The sequence below is a fragment of the Zingiber officinale genome, chromosome 6B (genome assembly GCF_018446385.1).
Source record: "Zingiber officinale cultivar Zhangliang chromosome 6B, Zo_v1.1, whole genome shotgun sequence".
Taxonomy (NCBI): Eukaryota; Viridiplantae; Streptophyta; class Magnoliopsida; order Zingiberales; family Zingiberaceae; genus Zingiber; species Zingiber officinale.
This window is the reverse complement of record NC_055996.1, coordinates 101,023,716-101,045,096: the sequence shown is the minus strand read 5'-3', so window position 1 is coordinate 101,045,096 and position 21,381 is coordinate 101,023,716. Positions and strand designations below refer to the sequence as shown.

The 21,381-nt window shown below is 37.1% G+C and overlaps 2 protein-coding genes across 2 annotated transcripts; one reads left to right on the top strand and one right to left on the bottom strand.

Moving 5' to 3' along the window:
• Positions 1 to 5,714: 5,714 nt before the first annotated feature.
• LOC121990480 (dof zinc finger protein 4-like) lies at positions 5,715 to 7,258 on the top strand. Its single transcript, XM_042544606.1, has 2 exons — positions 5,715 to 5,971; positions 6,114 to 7,258. The coding sequence occupies exons 1-2, from the start codon at positions 5,918 to 5,920 to the stop codon at positions 7,029 to 7,031; spliced, it is 972 nt and encodes a 323-aa protein (XP_042400540.1). The 5' UTR covers positions 5,715 to 5,917; the 3' UTR covers positions 7,032 to 7,258.
• Positions 7,259 to 9,525: 2,267 nt separating this feature from the next.
• Positions 9,526 to 14,423, bottom strand: LOC121988509 (telomere repeat-binding protein 5-like). The gene is made up of 10 exons (XM_042541964.1): positions 14,175 to 14,423; positions 13,406 to 13,551; positions 12,587 to 13,325; positions 12,176 to 12,313; positions 11,972 to 12,100; positions 11,771 to 11,850; positions 11,054 to 11,298; positions 10,541 to 10,864; positions 10,392 to 10,455; positions 9,526 to 10,188 (listed from the first exon to the last, which is right to left on the bottom strand). The coding sequence occupies exons 2-10, from the start codon at positions 13,484 to 13,486 to the stop codon at positions 10,009 to 10,011; spliced, it is 1,980 nt and encodes a 659-aa protein (XP_042397898.1). The 5' UTR covers positions 13,487 to 13,551; positions 14,175 to 14,423; the 3' UTR covers positions 9,526 to 10,008.
• Between the last annotated feature and the right edge of the window lie 6,958 nt (positions 14,424 to 21,381).

The window sequence follows — 21,381 nt, the reverse complement described above, 5'->3', positions numbered from 1 at the left end:
TTAGATTTTTTTTGGAAACCCCATTTTGTTTGTGATCAAAGAGGGAGAAGGATTAATATAAGTCTAGGGGGAGGTAGACCAAAATATTAACTTGTGTTATTTTTGCACTTAAATTACAAATTTAGTTAAGTTTATTTTATGTCTATTTTTACCCTAGCTTAACTTGGGTTGCTCACACAAAAAAGGGGGAGATTGTTGGAGCCCCAAGGTTGTTTTGGTGTGATCAACAAGTTAAGTTAGGTCATGTTTGTTACTAACCTTGTGTCTAAGTGTGCAGGAGCTTAGGAGCACAGGTAGTCGAGCGGAAGAGCAGCTAGCGAGAAGGACGGCAGTCCGAGGGACGAGGTGCTGCGGAAGAGTACACCGGCGGACGAGAAGGAAGCGTGCGGTGATTCCGAGGGACGAAAGCCGGAGCGGAAGATTGCTCGGGGAGCAAGAGACACAACTAGCGAGAAGGGCGGCACGCGATGTGTCCGAGGGATGAAGACTGCGGATGAGTACGCCGGCAGACGAGAAGGAAACACGCGGTGATTCTGAGGGACAAGAAGCCGGAGGGAAGCCCGCTCGAGAAGACCGGAAGTTGGGTTCGGGTGAGCCCTTTTCCGGATGGCAGAGATCACCCAAGCAAATGGATCCGGAATAGAAGACCCGGACCTAGCCGAACCGAGCCGGAGCAAAGGTCCCGGACGAAAAAGTCAACCACTGTTGACTTTTGGCTCCGGGGCGCTCGGAGCAGTCCGGGGCGCCCGGAGCAGCCCGGGGCGCCCGGAACCCTTCTGGGCGCCCGAACCTGATTTGTTGACCAGATCGCATCAAACGCGATCTGAACGTTGGGGGATAAAGTTTTATCCCCCCTAGGGCGCCCGGAACCCCTTCCAGGCGCCCGGACCAAGGCTTTAAATATAACCTTGGTCCAGAAGTTTTTCATCAGTTCAGAAATTATAAAAACACTTGTGCGCTTTCCGCTGTTTAGATTAGCTTCTTTCTTTTTGTGCTTCAACAATGTAAGAGGCTTCTCCGCCTGAAGGAGATTGATAGTGTGCTTCATCCTTTTCTTGGATTAACAACCTCCCCGGTTGTAACCAAGTAAACAATTGTGCCTCTTTCTTTTCTGCTTTTAATTTACTGCTTTGATTATTTTACAAGTGTTAGTTTAAAAAGTCGAGAAGGGTCTTTGTTTATTTTTTTTCAGGGCTATTCAACCCCCTTCTAGCCGGCCCAACGGTCCTACATAAACCTCCCCCTAGACTTAAGTTCTAATCTCTCATTCGTTTCCTTTAATCACAGTAAAAATAAAGTCAGGGAAAAAAACAATGTTAATAAAAATTAAAACTTTTTCTAAGGGTTAAGGAACCAGAAGTCATGATAAAAAAAAACTTTTACAAAATAATTTTCTAAAAAGTTTGAATTTTTCAAGATTTAAGAATCATATTTGCAAATTTAATGTTAAAAATAATTTAACATTTTGAAAAAAAAAATCTTAGAGTGCAATAAAAGTATTTAAATATACAGAAAAATTTTTATGAAAAATTTCTAAGTATTTTAGCATAGATAAATTAATTTGTGTAAAATCATAATTTTTACAAGTTAAACATTAAAATTATATTTTTTATACAAATAATTTCCAAAATATTTTTAAGTATTGAGAACATAATGCACAACAAATGAAAAATTAAAATTTTCAAAAATAAGTTTTCAAAATTTTTTAGATTTGTAAATAAGGTTTTCGGTAATTAATCTATAAAAAAATTCACTATTTATTAAAAATTTGCAAAAAAAAAAATAATTTTAGATAGAGTTTCAAGGGATCTATCACTCTAAAAATTTTGAATAAAAATTTTGAAAAGAAGGATTGTACGAAAAAAAATGTTTAAAACATGCATGGTTCTTTTCAAAAATAAATATTAAAATAATTTTATTAATCTAAAAATCATGTTGATTTTTTTTATTGTTCAAAAAATAATGGCAATTCTCTAAAAAATCAGGTTTGTCAAAATACATATCCAAAATATTTTAAATTTTAAATTTTAAATTATGACTTTTCAATAAAAAATTCATAAAGTAATTTTTAATAGAATAAAAATTCTGAAAAAATTAATAGTAAGAGATTTTTCATTTTAGTAAATAGAGGAAAAGTTTTCAATAATAAATATTAAGAGTAAGCATGCAAATGAAATTAATATTACTAAACATACAAATATAAAGATAACATGTAAAGTAAAATCCGTTTTGACACCTACTCTTCTTAGAAGAGCTTATTTTTTGTCAGACTAGTCCTCCAGACCGCCTGAACTTTTGCTCAGCACGCAAGATTTCAAGTCTTCATGTTGGATATCCGCTCCACGACCTGTCTAGACTTTCACCTAGTCCGCGACCACCAGGATTTTCACATAGAGTCCCCGACTCTAGGATTTCGCCCAAAGTTCACGACCTGCCAAGACTTTCCACCTACAGTTACCACCCCCTAGGACCTAGGGTTATCTTCCCCTAGGGTTTTCCATAACCTAGGGTTATCACCCCCAGGACGTAGGCTTACCTCCCCCTAAGGTTTTCCACTTGCCTAGTATGCAATAGGACTCTTGCCTAAGAATACTTAGAATTTTCCTGCAAGCTCAATCACACTTGTTAGATAACAAGACAACTTAACTTTGAACCCTTTGCTATTATCAAAACATAGGCTCGATCGTCTAGTGCTCATTGCACCAACATAAACTTCTCTGGCTTTTCCCCGTGATTGATTGGCATAATTCCAATCGGGACGGGGGGGGCCTTCATGAGTTGAGTCTGTTGCACTTCAACATTCTGTTATGTAGTCATCTCAACAGAAGTGAATATGTTTCAAGATTGTTGGATAAAATAATCTGCTGCTAGAGATATTTTGGATTTTGTCGAATTTAAATTACATGAAATTAAATCTAACTTATCTGTCGAGATGACCTGAGCTGATAATCTCAGGCTACCAGCAGGGGGCAAGTGTTTGCCAATTGTTGTCCGTAGAGTGGCTGAGCTAGCAGAGTTTTCGCGTAGCAAAGTCTGAGTGGTTGAGTCCGAGCGGTCGAGACCGAGAGTCCGAGTATCGACCAGATAGTGCGGTCGGAAAAACAGAGAGTCCGACTGGGCAGAGCAGCCGAGCAAGCTGTGTGGTTGGACAGTTAGGTTGATCAAGCAGAGTTGCCAAGCGAGTTGGAGGTCGTCCAAGCAAAAAGGTCGAGCGATCGAACTAGCTGCCGAGCGAGTGACACGAGCGGTCGGGCGAGCAGAAAGACTAAGCGAGGTGGCTAAATAGGCTATACGGTCAGGCGGGCAGCTAGACATGTGAACCGAGGCCTGTGATACACAATTTCCATGAAACAGATTTGTCCTATCTTTGGCTGTGTTTCGAGGCTTTCTTAGGTCGTCTGTTTCCCAATATACAACGGCTAACAGTGATTTCCACCAAGCACAGATGATCACGACAAACTGAGTGGTACATGTCTGCTATCACGTGCACTTCGACAAGTAAGAATTGCACGACAGAGAGAGGGGTGGAGAGCTTCTGTTGCGTTTTTTATGTGTGTAACCTTTTTTCCTATGATCGCGGGCAAAATGTAACTAATCTAGCATTCAACGCGCGTAGGTCATGCTCGTACACGAGTCAACTTGGTTCATTGCAATTCGAGCATTGAATTTATATCCCTTGTGCACCCACGAGTAAAAGGGAGCCTCTTTCCTTGTATTTGTTCACATTATCAAAACATGTGAATCAATAAAAACCAATCAATTTATTTTGAAGCTCCCAATGTAGGACTAAAATCCTATCTACAATCGAGTTTCATGCCTCTTATATATATATATATATATATATATATATATATATATATATATATATCCAACAGTAAACTCTTATGAGATCATATTTGTTGAAAGCCGTCAACAAACCCTCTTGAGATCGTGTATGATATGCATAAGCAACATTTGTTGAAGACTTATAATCCTCCTCCATTTGTTTACTCTTTGAATTCGTGTGTCTATATATATATATATCGTTATCACAAAGTATATTAACAAAAGCATAAGATGTATTTTGCTTCGAAGTGTTTGAATTCAAACTCTCAGCTTGAATAAAAAAATCCTCTAGTTTTAACATAAATATATAATATAAAGACTAATTGAGTACATAAACCTGTAATTCATATATATATATATATATATATATATATAAGAACGTTTTCCCCCAGATTATAAGACTCTATCAGTAACGAGATCAGTTCAAATCACCGAGGACGTGGGATCGTCCATCAAAATTCATTTGTAATTCTCTATTTTCTATGATGATCAATAAAAAAATTTTATAGAATTGGTCACCTTCAAAATTAATTGGACAATAAAAATTAATATCTGTATTTTTACAAAACAACTGCTCTTTTGACTAATCCAAAAGAGCCAATTTCTACTATATCTACTAGTTTTGACTAATCAAAGTTACTACGTAAAAGATTAAAATTATTATATAATCATTTTTTGTATCATTTGATCACTTTAAAAGTATATGATTAGACTTCAATGATCTAATAGACTACATTTATATATTTACATTCAAATTTTGAATAAAAAAAATCATGTAATAATTTTAATCAAAATTAATATTTATTTTTGAGTTTTTATTCACTTTGAGAGTATATTTCAACATTAAATGTCTATATAATAGTGTTTAGCAAATACATGATTACGTTTAATAAAATTTTAAATTTACCTTCTTTAAAATTATATTTAATGTTTTTAATTTCAAAATTTATGATAGAATTCATATCACTTTATTATTTTTAAGTATATATTGCTATTTTTAAAATATATATATAGCCGTAGTTATTTTGATTAAAATTGATATATGAGGTTCTTAATTACGTGCATCAAATAGATTTGAGAGTTAAAGGTTTATTTGGTTTAAAAGAATAAATTGGACGAAAAATATGAAATAGTGTTCTTTTTATGATAAAATAAAAACTACTACACCTTTTATAATTTTGTAAAAAAGGAAACCTTTTTATTTTTGCTCAAATAACTTCCACTCTCTTAATTAACTTGCTAATCCCTGTATATATTCTAATATTAAGATTTTATAAAATAAAAACTACTACACCTTTTATAATTTTGTAAAAAAGGAATCCTTTTTATTTTTGCTCAAATAACTTCCACTCTCTTAATTAACTTCCTAATCCCTGTATATATTCTAATATTAAGATTTTTATATAACAATAGCAAAATGTTAAATTCTTTCCGGTTTTTTAAAATGCAAATTGTTAATAATTTTTCACAAAACAAACACAAATATCGATCTTACTTTTCTTTCACATAATTAAGGACTAATTCTACATAACTAATGAGGTCTAAAACACAACTCTTAAATCTAATTCACCATGTAACTCCATATAAAAAATTACAAAATTAATCATATGGAAAAGATTCAAGATAAATATAACACCAAAAAGCTTGCAATTTCATCTCTTCTTGTATGTGTGTGTATGCATATACTTGAAGACTTTTATTAGAAATAAAAATCTCATGAAGAATTCTTCCATAAGATTTTCTACATAGAATTGTTGATGGCTATCGACGGTCAGAATCAAATCCCACAAGGATCAAACTATCGAAAAGAGACCCTACATACAATTAATCCTTCTATGATCTCAAGAAGCTTATAAACCAAGGCTTTGTATACTTCCTCTCCCACATCCACTCATATTGCATGCCTCCTTCCCCACTTCCTCACCAATTCAATCTCCTTAGCAAAGTAGCTCATCAAAAATAACTTTAAAGTTCTTCCTCTCCCATGCATCTTTAACTCCTCGATCCCTCTGCAAAACCCTTTAATTTGGATGTGATTTTTTCCCCTTCTTTTGCTAAAAGAGAAGAAGAAAGCTCTTAAAGAAACACCACCATGGCTTTCCCTTCCTTTCCCACTATCCATTTACATCCCCATAATCGCAAACAGGTGAGCCCTAACCATTTTATTTAATTCCCCCTTTTATTTTCTTTTTTCTCCTTAAAAGAAACATGATATGCATGTTTGTGTATGTATTGTACAAGAGAAATAATATCACTAGATTCTCTTCTTCTTCTTGTATTTGATATAGCAACATCCTAATTACCGGTCAGCCGGCGGTGATGGCATAGGAGGGCCCTCTGGTCCGGCACCGATAACTGGACCGGTTGGTTCGACAGCTGGCAGAAGCAGCCGGGAGGCGAAACTGGTCGGCCGGCTGCCTGAGCAAGAGGTCATTAAGTGTCCTAGGTGTGACTCCACCAACACCAAGTTTTGCTACTTCAACAACTACTCGCTCTCACAGCCGCGCCACTACTGCAAGGCCTGCCGTCGGTACTGGACCCGCGGAGGCGCCCTCCGTGAAGTCCCCGTCGGCGGTGGCCGACGGAAGAACAAGCGGCGGACGGAGAAGCCAGAGCTGCTGGAAGCTTCAGCTGGTGGTGGCACAGCTGGTACCTCCTCCTTCGAGCCTAACTATCCACTCGCTAGTTCGATCATCCATCAATACCGGAGTTCTGGTCCACTGCCGGCGATCAACATGCCGTCGCCGGCGAACTGGATGGACCCGTTGCCGGACCGCAGTAGTACGATTAATATCGATCCCTACGCAACAAATCCAGCAAATTATTATGAGGTGAGTGCAACTGGAAGCCCTAATAATAACTTAGGGTTCGAGATCAACAACTACTTGAAACTCCGTCAACAATTCCCTTTCACTTTGGGTGAGGAGCTTCTATTACCGCCGCCGCCGCCGGAGGTGCTCCAACCGTTCGGTGAGCCAGTGAAGATTGATCGAGGCGTGAAGGCACGACAGCTCGGGAATAGAGTTATTATTCCTCGGCATGTTAGTAATTTGAGTCCCTTTGATCGAAGTAGTGCTGATGGGTTCATTGACTGGAGTGGCAGTGGAAATAGCAGCGCCGGCGGTGGTGGATGGCCGGCGGCGACTTCCGGTGGAGACTTCACGACCATGCGCTGCTTCAACACCCCACCGACAAATAGAAATTAATTTGCTGCAGTACGTAGTAATCACTCAGCTGATAATAATTAGGTCAAGATAATTTACCTTCTTGATCTTAATTTGCAACGACTTAAACCAGCTTAATTAATTAATAGACTAGTCTAGCAAGAGTAGTCATGACTATAAGTTCATATATTGTGTGTGTAGGTTTGTTATATATATAATTTGTAATTTATGTAAAAAAAAAAATATATGCAAGGAATATGAATGTTACATGAGTATATATTTATGAGTTCATAAAATCTTATCTTGATAGCATTTTGTTATAAATATTTGATAATTTATCAAAGAACAATTTTTTTTTAAAAAAAATATTTTTAGCTCATTACTAAAATCTTCAATTAGTTAGTTAGAAATGAGAATTAGTCAAAACTCATTTTCTAAACATCTATATAGTTATCTAAAACTTAGTTAGCTATTAGAAATAAATAAATTATATATTTAATTTTGTAATACGTTCTAATTCTATATCTTTTTCTAAAAGTTCATTTTCTAATTCAATATGTTTTTCTAATTAAGAATTCTTTAAATCCTAGAATTTTTATATTGATCGGATGATTAATTATCTAAAAGCTCAAGCAATTATAAAATAAACAAACAATTCATAGGTTTATATCCGTAAATAGTTTCAATTCTTCATGGTTAATTTTCTAATTCGATGTGTTACTTTTGCAATTTAATTAGGTATTACTGCTTGAATATGAAAGGTATATCTCATTTGGTTGATCCTTGATAACTTATGCATCCACTTAATCATTATCTTTAGTTGATTAGATGAATTTTACCCTTAATAAATTTATTAATTTTATTCAAGCTAAGATTATATATATATCCTTTGATATGCTACCCGTACACCTAGTGCATATTTTTTAAAGCTTAGAATTTAAGATTTAGTCCTTAGGATTTAGAGTATAGTATTTAGTGTTTAGAAAATTATAAAAAAAATATACACTAAGTGTGCACGGTGTACAACATAAGGTGAACAGTATCTCATTCCTATATATATATATATTCGGTTCACTTATAGCTAACATGATGGGAATTAAATCACGTGGTCATGCCAATTTAGGTGGGATCAAGGTTTGAAGGTGCTACTTCACTGGTGTTAAAGACTAGTTAACTGATGGTTGAGAAACTCAATACCTTAAATGTTTGAAGGCTTGCAATTTAAGCCGTCTATTGGTGTGGATTCAATCATCGACTAATGGCTAAGTCGACTGATGAAGAAATAATTATATTGACTAATAAACAAAAACCCTAAGTTGATTGACACTAGTATTTGTTTTTTAAAGTCTTATAGTACATTTTCTTTTCACTTATTGTAATGCTTGAGTGTTAAACTCAAGAGGTTTTCCGCATCTAGAAAAATGTTTGAGGCTAGGCAGAAAATATATAGGCATTGTTCATTAACTTTATTTTTTTTTCTCATTTTACTTTATGGTTATTTCTTTTAAAAAAAATCTCACTTCCTTAGAATTGAAAATATTTGGACAAAATCTCATCTTTAAACTCTAAAATTCTAAATCCTAATTTTAAAAAAAAAAAAAAATACTGAGTCAATTTGCCACATAAGGTGCCCATAGATAAGTGAGTAGAATAAAAGGATTATATACATAGAGAGAGTAGTGATATGGTGCACATCCATCCATCCATCTATGAGCACCCACTTAGCATTAGTGTTATTTTTTCTATTGCACTTTCTTTAGCTTAATACTATACTCTAAATTTTAAATCCTAAAAAATATTTTTTAAAAAAATACTAGATGCTCCAGAATGAATTGCAACATATCAAAATACTCTCTCTATATATATATAGTCCTAAGAAGTTGGCTTATGTAAAAGAAAAAAAAAATAATGAATAATGCTTTGATTGGGTGTTTTTTTGTTAATGATCATTAGTTGTTTAATCTGAGGGTTAGTTTCACATGCAAATCCGTACATCTTCACCCTTTTTGAAGAATATTAATTCACCAAAAGGCGGGGAGGGAGATAGATTCCATGCACTTTATGTTTTTTTGCAGGGCTTTGTTGCTGGTCTCGAGATATATTAATTTCCTTGCTGCTTGAATAATAATAATAATAATAATAATAATAATAATAATAATAAAAAAGATGTGCAGTAAACAGAGACAAAATGGATCCATATATATATGTTCAGAACCTTTAAGCATAACTTCAAAAGCCAAAGTAGTCATAAAAAAATAAAAGGAAACTTTATTGTTTTCAAGACTCTCATGGAGGAATGATATCAAATGGTAGCTTTAGCTTTATGGGTTAGCAAAGGAAGAAGATAAGCCCTATGATCCCAATCATATGTTGCATGACTTCATCTTTAAGGCTCTGTTCACTTATGAGAAGAATGATGAGCAAAGATAAACAACAGGAAGAAAAAAAAAAAAGAGGGTTCTTCGTACTGTTTATTTGAAAAAGTGGAAAAGAAAAGAAAAGAAAAGAAAGAACACTAAAAGATGAGCAGCTACGAACTTCAGCTCATATTGAATTCCAAGAGTCACATATTACATGAAATGAATGTGCTATAAATGAATCATTGTTACATGAAATAAATGATACAAATTGAAGGAAAAAGGGATTTAGTAAACAATACAGCATTGAAAGAATGGTAAGTTGGACAACTAATTGAAGAGGTGTGCACGACTTAGCATTTCCTTCCCCGACACAACATTAAACTCCATGGACAAGAATGAGTTAAAGGAATAAGAGCTTACTGTTTAATTAGTAAGTGACAGCGACCTCATTGCTTTCCCTCAATTATGATGTAGACGCCAGGAAGAAGATAAACCATTGTTTATCTTCTTATTCCTATGGAACCTCCCGATGTGATAGTGGTGAAAGAATGATGGTGTGTAAGTGTGTAACAAGTGAAGGTTAAACAGATTCATCTATCGACGTTTTTTTTTCTTATCTACAAGAAAGAAATGGCTTCTATTCTCTTTGGTTGAGACTCTTAAGGGAGGAGCAATAGAGTCTCCGTTGCATGAAGGGATTTCACCTGCAGCTTGGATTGTTGCTGAGACCAGTAGGCGTGGGCTAAGAGAACCCTGTCTAAAAGGCCTTGAGGAACAGGTTCTCCTCTTCTTTGCTGAGGAGAAATCCTGGCTGTGTGTACCAATGTCTTCCATTTATCCTGCGTCAATCAAAGACTTCAATGAGATTTGCAAGAGACCAGCCTTTTCTTCCAGAGATTCAAGAACTATAATGTTTGCTCTGTTATTGTCATTGTTATATACTACTAGCAAAAACGACGTCAATGTATCTTAAATCTTGGAACTTAAGAACGTAAAGTATGATGCAAATATTTTCACTGGTGAAGGGCGAGGTAACAATTACCTTTAGATCCACGTATGTCCGGTGCTTTTCGTTCTCGAAGGAACAAAGTTTGACATCTCTCCACCTGAACAAACAAACACTGAATAGCCATTAGGAATCCTGCATGTGGAAGCTGACTAAAGATCGTAGGTGTATCAAGAAAAACAAACCTTCCTGTCCCAAGCTTTTCCACTGCCTGAACCAGGGCTTCTACTTCGGCAACAGAGAATGGTCTCCGCACACGACGTTGAGCAACTTGACATGACTTGCTCTTGGGCTTGCTGCGGTGAGGAACCATGGCCAATGCTTCTGCATTTACAGGTGGTGGTGGAGCAGCCACCAGAACTAGTGAACTAGAAATCTGATTTTCAGGTGATGATGCATTTGTTGATGACAGAACTGAATCATGGTCATTCTCACGACAGCTCTTTACACATTTTTGAGTGGCATCAGATCCCAACTGGTCTGTAGCAGAGGGTGCTGCAGGTGGGGATCTATTCAATGCACAAACAAATAGACAACGATGATCGTTAGTCGCAAAATGTGATACTCCGGTCAACTCATCACAAAATGAAAGCCGAGAATACAAACCTAGTTGATAAATGACAATGATGGCACAAACATCTGATACGAAAAATTCCCAAATACAAGAGCAAAGGTAATAAAATGCCTAGTCCACTTACCCATCCGGTGAACCAGTTGCACAGCCGAGACTTAGTAGATGAGGGTCTCTGGGGCATGTCAGTTTCTCCGGAACATGTTTAGTATTTGGCTCCAATGTAAAGCATAAACCATCCAATTTATCACTATGGGAAATCCCAACCTGGTGCAAGGTCTTACTGTCATCTGTAACCCTCTTTCCTTGAAGAAGAACACCGAGCTGCAACCCACCTCCTAGAATAGTATTTACAGCCTCAAGAACTGTCCTCTGCATAACAAATGCACAGTAGCACAGCCATAGGATTAGAAAACATGTTAAATGTGTAGCTCAACGAACTTAGGAACACACAAAATGAAAGACACCGCACATCATGTTGAATGTATTGTATAAGAGATCAACAGAAGCACACAAGTGTCTATGTTGGTTTGAGATTGAAGAAAAAACAAGTGTCTATGCTGGTTTGAGATTGAAAGAAAATGGTTTCAAAAAATTTAGATGGTAAGTCAGCTATGTTTCTACAACCAATATTACCCAAGTATTGATGCCTTGGGAGTATGCTAATAATCAATATTATCCATCATATAATTATTGATCCATCTAGTTTAAAAGGTGATTCAAGACCAGAGAATTTAAGCAAACTTTAAAGCTAAACTGTAAGCACAGTAAACTACATGATTAATCTGACAAATACACAATATAAAAAAAGAACGCCATCATTAAGTACAAAAGACCATATTACCTTTAAGGAGCCAACTGTAGTTGTTTCAGGGATCTCTACAACAAGTTCTGGCACCTCAAAAGACTTGATCCTAAGTTTAACTGATGTAATGGTAAAGAAGGTAACACAATCAAAACTTAATCATATTCGGTTAAGAATTAAAAATACACAGAAAATAAAACAGAAGCAACAAACACATGGTTTATACATTCAAGAAATTACCATGGTAATCTGGAGAACTATTGCGCGATTTTATTACTTTTGTTGAAGACCACGCATCATTTGCTCCATGGTAGTTTGGAGAGCTATTGCATGATTTTATTGCTTTTGTTGAGGACCAGGTATCATTTGCTGTAAATACACAAAACATGTAGATTTCATACTACTTATTTGACAAAGTACAATTATTTGAATCATTTGACACACCTTCACAAAAAATCCCTCCATCAGAAGTGGAAGCTGAATAGTACTCAAAGAATTTTCTTTTCACAAAGGAACACATCTGTGTTCTTTGACGTGTATAGTCCATTCTTTTTCCTGGTAAATCAGTCTTGCCTCCTACATCTGCAATAGGAAAAACAATTATGTATGCCAATTTGCATGGTATTTCAATTGTAGAAGCAGTTCTGTTGAAACAGTGTGCTTAATAATAAAACTATGTCTAGTTAATAGATTTGCTTGATAAGTCATGGTATAAAAGAAAAAAAACACTAAAGTAACGTAATTAGCTTTATTGCCATCCTACAGTACTGTGGGAACTACTTTCCTCAATATAGATGCAAATAGCTTCCTTATCCTATGGTCCTTACGTATGTGCTGAAACCTAAGAAGCCTTACTTGTAATAACAGATGGAGTGCATTCAGATGAATTTTCTGAATCTTTATCTGGAGAGGATCTCATATCATCTTCTTGCTTGGAAAAGCAGACCTTATGGTGAATTTTGTCCTTGCCAAAGGGAACTTCAGAACTGTTATCAGAGCTAACTAAAACAGCATTGTTCCCATTCAAATTAATTGGATTGATTGCACAACTCATGTGCAAATCTCTTTCCATTTTTTCTTCAGCTTGGAATGGTGTCCTGCTCCTGACTGCATTAAGCTCATGTGATTCTACGGTAGTAGAATCAAGCATCTTTGTGCCACATTTTTGTATAGCATCAAAACCATGCACAATTTTGCAATTCTCACCAACGAACTTGGACTCTTCACTAATAGCATCCTCACATAATATTTCAGACTTTGCAAAGAGAGCAGCAGGTCCTAGCGGTGTGGCTTGTAAGGCCTTTGAGTGATTGCTCAAGTCATTTGTCTTCTTCCTTTTATTAAAATTTTCAGGACAATGTTCATCTTCGTTACAACTTAGCTGATCATAAGCTTCGGATTTTAAGGACTTCTGTCTACCAATTCTCTCTAGCTCAACAGTCATATCCACACCAACAGGGGAAGATGCACGGTCATTGAAACAAGGTCTCGGTAAGTTTTCCCTTTCTGACAACAATTTGCTTGCTAGATTGGCAAGCAAATCAATTGCACTCATCTGGTGATTACCAGCCTTCTTTCTCGCGGAGCGCTTTCCCTGTTGATAAACTTGCAAAAGTCAGATCAATCATACCGATTCAAAGTAACAATTAAGAGAAATTGGAACTACAAACACACCCTGGCTGATCTGGGACAATGTGGGACCACTGGGGCCTGATAACCACTGGATCTACAATCCATCCTGCTCTGAAATACCATACTCCAAAGATTCAGCACAATTCCAGACAGCAATTTCAAAAGAGAAGCACCATTGTTTCCTCAGTCTGTCACCAGATGAAAAGCAAACAGAGCAATCTCAGGCAAGACGTACTCACGCTTTAAGAAATGTATCTAGATCAACTCAGGATATTTCAGGAAACAAAATAAGATTGGGATTTAATGATCCAAGGCCCACTATCGTTGAAATGGTTGATGACTGCACGTAAACTAAAAGGAAAGAAGAAGCTAATGATTCCAAATTTCGGTGACAACAAAACGATGAGAAGATCGAAACGATTATCACAGACAAACGGAACCACGATAAAGAAGAAATTCAGGTTTCAGATCCAAAACCACAAGAAACAGACGAAATATAAAACACAAGTTGAAGCTTTTCCTTCTCTTGGGACAAACTGCGTGAATAATTGGAAAGCCACTGAATTCTACCGAAATACCAAATCATACAGAAATCCAGATTGTTCCCCCCATCAAAGCAAACCAAGAGAGCAGAACGGGAAGAGAAAAAATAAAATAGGGGACGAACTCAGTTCATGATGGAAGGCGTAAAACCTTGCACAGTTCAACATTTTTGCTCGGATCAAAAGAGATGGAGAGAAGAATCAGAACTCCATAAAACCATCAGAAAAACCACAGTGCACAAAATGGCGCAGGAACGGATCCAATTCACCTCTCGGAAGACGATGCGGTTGGCTTTCAGCTTAAGGATCACGAGCTCCGATAAGATCGCCGAGAAAATATAGCGATTCCACTAAATTTTGTCCCAAATCAAGCAGAGGCGAGATCGGAGGATTAGCGAGAGGTCCAACTGCGATTTGGACTCCAAATTCGCTGCATCAACCCCTCAATTCCTTCCAAGAAACGCTCAAATTCATTCTCTCTCTTCGATTGCTAAAAACCCCTGTAAACCATCCCATTTTGGGTTAATCCATTAAACATGTCCACCGGCTCATCCCGTAGCCGATCACTGTACGGTCATCCAATTCCCATTCAGATGCCTCCCTTGCCCTCCACGTGTCGTCTACTGGAATTCGTCGGTCAATATAATCCGTAATGGTTTAACGATTTATTAGTCTTATCTGTGAACCAGAAAATGCGATTATGCGATCTGAGGAGGAGGCCATTTTTAATTTCTTTTGATTTATTAATATTATTAATTCCCCTTTTTGTGGTGGGGGTTCAGGAGAATATGTTATCGTTTGATTTACATTTATATTCACATAGTTTTTATCTGAAACAATGGTGGGCCGTATTTAAAGAGCATGCCACGTGGGGGAGAGAACATCGCATGAGGAAGTAATAATAATAATAATAATTTTAAAAATGTACATGCCTAATTTAAATTTATAAAAATAATTTGATTCTTATAAAATAAATATAAAAAGTAGTTTAAATTAAAAAAAAATGATAATTTTACAAACTAGAGTTCATTTAATTTTTGTTATTTGGAAAATTTTATAATATCGGATCGATCACCTACCGTATCAATTAATAAAATAAATCTAATTTAATCTAAGGTGGTGAGGTGGTGAGGTTTGTGACTGTAGTTAATTAGAGGATAACATATTTAAAATAAAAATTAATTTTAACGGATATATATTTTTGAAAAAAAATAATCTTTCACCCCTAGAAATTTGGTGGAGTTATCTCGTAATTTATCTTTTTTCCGAGGTAATCTAAGTACCTAGTTAGGCTGCTTATTAGAAAATCCAAAAAAAAAACTTGGCAAAATTCTACACATTTGATTAAAGTTATTATGTATAATTTTAATTATGCGATTATCAAATAATCATATAACCAAGGTTATGAAAAATAAAATATAATCAAATGTTATTTGGTTCAAAATAGGTAATGCAACAAAAACTTATTTATTTGAATGTTTTAATGAATAACATAGTTTAATATTTAACTATATTACCCTTAGTTACAAAACCAACCATATATTATTATTATTATTATTTTAAATTCTACTTTTTTTATTATTTTTTTTTCATGATTTCCTTTATTTTGATGTGTTTTTTTTTATTTTATTTTTTTATGTTTTTTAAAAATTTTATATTTTTATATTTTTATATTTTTTATGTTTTTCTATTTATTTTATATATATTTTTTATATTTTTTTATTATTTTTTACAATTTTTAAATTTTTTACGTTTTCCCCCTTTTTTTTTTTTCCCCCCCCCCCCCATTTTTATTATTTTTTATTTTTTTTACGTTTTTTTTTTTACTTTTTTTTTAAGTTTTCTATTTTATTTCTATTTTTTGCATTATATTTTTCTTTTTTATCACATTTTTCTCTTATTCGAGGATATTTTGGGTAAAAATATTTCGTTAACCCTGAAATCAAGAAAAACCTCAGTTTTCCGAGGTTTTCCAATTTTGGGTTGCATGCCTCTTTTGTTGACATGTCAAGCATGGAATATTACTCGAGAATCATCGATTACCTAAACCAAACAGAATTTTTGTTGATAACCTTGGATAAATAACCAAGGTTATCAAGGATAACCCCCAACCAAACGTACGTGTTTGGTTCAAGTTTGTTAGGACCTTTGCGTATGGCTAGAGGGGGGGTGAATAGCCTTTCTTTAATGTGTTGCCTACAATTCGTTAGCGGAAGCACAAAAAGAAATGAAATTGAAAAACAATAAGAGAACAAGGCTAACTCCTTGATTTACTTGGTCTCCACCTCCTTGAGGTGACTAATCCAAGGCACGCACACACCCAATCAAGCTTTACTAAGATCTTCTCCTTTTCAATCCAAGAGTGAAGGTGGAGAAACCTGTTGGTGCAACATCCCTCAGGTCAAGGTTGACCTGGTTAACCAAGCTGAGTCTTGGTTAGGGTTTAGATGTTTGACAATAAGATATTGATTGAAGAAGAGTCAAGTAGGTCAAGGTTGACTGGATACTTGACTGGGAAGTCCTAACTGGCAAGTTAGGCAGAAGGAAGTCCTAGTGAGTGAAGCTAGGCAGAAGGAAATCCTGGTGAGTGAAGCCAGGTGAAAGTCCTAGTGAGTGAAGCTAGGCAGAAGGAAGTCCTGGTGAGTGAAGCCAGGTGAAAGTCCTAGTGAGTGAAGCTAGGCAGAAGGAAATCCTGGTGAGTGAAGCCAGGTGAAAGTCCTAGTGAGTGAAGCTAGGCAGATGGAAAACCCTAGTGAGTGAAGCTAGGTGGAAATCCTGGTGAGTGAAGCCAGGTGAAAGTCCTAGTGAGTGAAGCTAGGCAGATGGAAAACCCTAGTGAGTGAAGCTAGGTGAAAGTCCTGGTGAGTGAAGCCAGGCAAGGAAGGAAATCCAGATGGATCAAGGATGATCGGACATCTGGTGTTGGGAAGTCCAAGTAGGTCAAAGGATTGACTGGATACTTGGCAAGGAAGGAAATCCAGATGGATCAAGGATGATCGGACATCTGGTGGAAGTCCAAGTAGGTCAAAGGATTGATTGGATACTTGGCGAGGAAGGAAGTCCGGATGGGTCAAGGTTGACCGGACATCGGTGGAAGTCCAAGTAGGTCAAAGGATTGCTGGATACTTGGCAATGAAGGAAGTCCGGATGGGTCAAGGTTGACCGGACATCGGTGGAAGTCCAAGCAGGTCAATGGAGTGACCGGATACTGCACGACGAGTAAAAGTCCAAGTGGGTCAAAGGGATTGACCGGACACTGGTGGGGAGTCCTGGCAGGTCAAGGGAGTGACCGATGCGAGGCATGATGTACCAACAGTCAAGGTTGACCGGATGTTGGTTAGGGAGGTTTGGGACTTGGTTTTGGGCAAAACCAAGCCGGATCAATCCGTGGATCGATCCAATCCGTGGATCGATTAGTGGATCGATCCGCTTCTTCCAGTGAACAGAAGCTCGGATCGATCCGTGGATCGATCCAGGTCCCGATCGATCGGCCGATCGATCGGAGCTCTTGCGCGTGATAAGCGCCGGATCGATCCGTGGATCGATCCAGCGCGCTTCTGTGCAGGGCGCTCGAATCGATCCGTGGATCGATCCAGCCTCCCGATCGATTGAACATTCGAATCGATCGGGATCCGACCGTTGCGTCGTTTAAAGCCGGCGAGCGTGGTCTTCGGCATCTCTTCACGAGCTCTTCTAAGATTCATTCCAGCTCCTCCACAGCTCTCTACAAGCACGTGATCGCCAGTTCTTGAAGGTTCTTGGAGGCTTTCCAAGTCAAGAGGCGGATCTATTGCAAGAGGAAGAAGTTAGGGTTAGGGTTTTTACTGCACATCTTGTAAGCTTTTGCTTAACTTGTATTTCCCTTTCTTCTTCTTGTATTGAGAGTGTTGTAGGGCTTCTCCGCCTTTGGTAGTTACCATAAAGGAGTGTTATTCATAGTGGAGGGTGTGTGCGTTGGTGTGGATCCTTGGATTAGTCACCTCTTGTGAGGTGGATACCAAGTAAAATCCTAGTGTTAGCGTTTTGTGTTTGTTTCTGTATTTTCCGCTACACATCCAAGAAGAAACAAGCAACGCCAAGCAACGAAGCGCACCAAGCGAACGCGACAAGCTATTCACCCCCCCCCCCTCTAGCTACTTTTGGTCCTAACAAGTGGTATCAGAGCGAGGCCGCTCTTCGCCGGAATCATCGCCGGAAGGGTCAAGCATATCAAGAAAATCTAGAGGGTGAAGAAGTTGGAGCAAATTCTTCAAGTTCAAGACTTTATCAAGCTCAACTTCAAGATGCAATTCCAAGATGGGCTTGAATTTGACACAAGGGTGGCTCCACCATATACTTCTACGAGTTTCGATTCTTGGAAATCAAGAATCGAAAATTTTCTTATGATGGAGATAGAGCAATGATTTGCTCTAATGGAAGGCTTCAAGGCTCCAAGAAATTCAAATGGCAAAGTTCTAAAGAAAAGCAAATGGAGCCCGGAGCAAACCCAAAGGTGCGAGGCAAATGACAAAGTGACCAAGCTTTTGGTCAATTTATTGCCAAGCACCATCCTTTGCAAAATTGGAGATTTTGAAGATGCAAAGGAGCTATGGAGCAAATTGGCCAAGCTTCATAAAGAGATCCCCTCCACTGTACAAGATCATGAAGAATCCAGAGAGGGTGACTCTTTGGAGCAAGACCAAGAGGAGGATTCCGAGGTTGAGAAATGCTCAACCTCCGAAGAAGAGGAAATCCAAGAAGCTTCATCCTCAAGGGAATGCAACGAAGGGAACAAGGAGAGAGCATACTCCTTGTTTCATATTCAAGATGATGAAGCCTCCACCTCTAGGATTGAGGGGGAGCAATCCTTGGTGACGCCGGATCAAGAAGAAGGAGAAGCTTCTACATCCGGGTCAAGAGACGAAGAGGAGGAAGAAGATTCTACCTCCACAAGTCAAGAAAAATCAAATGGAGGAGAATCAAGGTCCGATCAAGAGGAAGTCTCTACCTCCGGATCCAAAGGAAAATATGCCACCCCTACAAGCGAAGGTAATAATATTTCAATTAAAAATAAAAATCATATAATATGTTTTGAGTGTAGGGAAAGCGGGCACTACAAGAGCAAGTGCCCTAAATTGGCCAAGAAGAAGGGCCAAGTGGCACAAAAGGGCAAGGTGAAGCCCAAGGAGACCGTCCCCGGAACGAAGAAGAGCAAGGAGCATATAATATGCTTCTCTTGCAATCAAAAGGGGCATTACCGGAGTCAATGCCCTAAGGGGAAGAAGACGGTCAAGGCTCAAGGAGGAAGCTCATCTCAAGGGAGAGCCCCCAAGGTAAAAAGAAAGGTAACATTTATTGAGCCCACCCCTTTACATTATGGTAAAAAGCATGATAGGTCTAACTTTTATCATTTTAATGCAATTTACCATAAGAATAGAAAGCATGAGGGCTTTAAGGAAAAGCATGTGGCCCTACATGCTAAGACTATCATTCCTAGGGTTAGGAATGTAGGTAATAGTCTAGGCAACAACTCTAAGGATTTTAGATATAAGCCTAGAAACCAAAATGCTCATGGACTTAATGAAAAACCAAATTCTAAGGATTTAATGATAGAAAATCAAGTCTTGAGATCAAGACTTGATAAAATGGAAAAGACCCTAAAAAGAATGGAAAATATCCTAAAAGGGCATAATGAGCAAAACCTAGGGTTAGGAAAGTCAAAGCCATCAAATAGCCATAGAGGTTTGGGATACAAACCAAAGGCTAAGAAGGATGTGCCTAGTTATCATAGGGTTCCATATAGTTATGGAACAAACCCTAGGACTAGTGGTCAAGTCAAAAATACTAGGGAAGTCATCCCTAAGAGTGTTTTTGCAACAAACGTGACGAAGGCTTCTAAGAAGTCTAAGAAAGTCACAAACAAGGTCACAAGGGAGGCTATCCCTAGAGTTGACCTAGAAAATGTGACCAAGGCTTCTAAGAAGCCCAACAAGGTCACTAGGAAGGTATCTAGGGAAGTTATCCCTAGTGAGTACCTAGAGCATCCAAGGAGCACCAATAGGTGTTGGGTTCCTAGGAGCATCCTCTCTACCCCATAAATGGGTTAGAGAGTGTCAACTCCAATTAGAAGGGTAGTTAACCCAACCTTGAGGAAATTGACACTCAATGAGCATTTTCAAGGTTTTTGTTAACCTTTGAAAATGAAATGGAACTATTATTTACTCCTTGAAAGAGTAAAATGTGCCTAGTGGTGAAAATTTGATTTTAATCTTAAAAGGCACATATTGGGAAATTCATAAGAGCTACCAAGTTGGGATTTTGGTATGTTCTTAGGAAATTTAAGGCAATCCTGGCCTTAACTTTAAAGTGCTACTCTTGTGGAAAAATGAAATATGCCAACATTTGAGGAATATGCTTAATTTCAATTGGCATAAATTAATCAAGGGAATTAGAAATGCCAATTTAGGTTTTGGCGTTTTCTTGACGCACTTAAGGGCAATCTAGGTTTAAGTTGTAAGTTTAGCTAAGGTTTTAAGGATACTTAGATAGCTAATCTAGGTATATTTTATTTATGCTAAATCTTGCCATGATTGTTTGCCCATCATATGCCATGACATCATGTCTACTTTTGCATTCATGACTTATTATGAAAAATACAAAAATACCATGTCATGACATTCATACATCATGTAGTTATAGGATATTTTCTTTTGAAAATTATTTCCTTTTGATGTATGTCATAACATTATCATGCATTAAGTTTAATTCCTTGTAATCAAGGACAAATGGCATTTACTAACACTTATTAACAAGTGACATCCTAGGTGGGTGTTTAATATCTCCAAAATGCCTAGATAGTATGCATGATCCCTAGATTAGGGCAAAAACCAAAATCTCTACATCTCACAAAGACCTATAAGATGACTTGTATGTGTTTTAGTGCACATTAGATACAAGTGAGATGTTAGGATGATGAACAAAACTCAAGATGTTGATTTAGTGCATTCTTTTGAGTTTTAGTTTCATCAAAACACATAGATATGTGTTTTCCCATCATTGGGAAAGCTAATGTACAAGTCATGTGCATTAAGCCCAAGGAATATGGTGGGATATTGGTTTTGAAAAAGTTTTCAAAATGATTTTGGAAAACCTTGGTGAAGGCTATCTTTTGATAGTAATCACCATTGAATAGTTAGACACAAACTTGAAGAAAACACTAAAGTTTTTGCAAGTTTTCAAGTTTGTGTCAATCTTTGAAAATATGATGTATTTTCATAGAAAACTATTTTTCCTTGATAATATATGCCCTAAACATTGTCTACACGAAATTTCATAATTTTTGGATTTTTGTAGAATTTTCTAGGGGTTTCTGAAGTTGACTGAAATGGAATTTCAGCAACTATCAGAGCTCCGATCGATCCATGGATCGATTGGAGTGCCTGAATCGATCCATGGATCGATTCAGAAGGCATTTCCCGCGAGCAGAAGCTCGCTGGA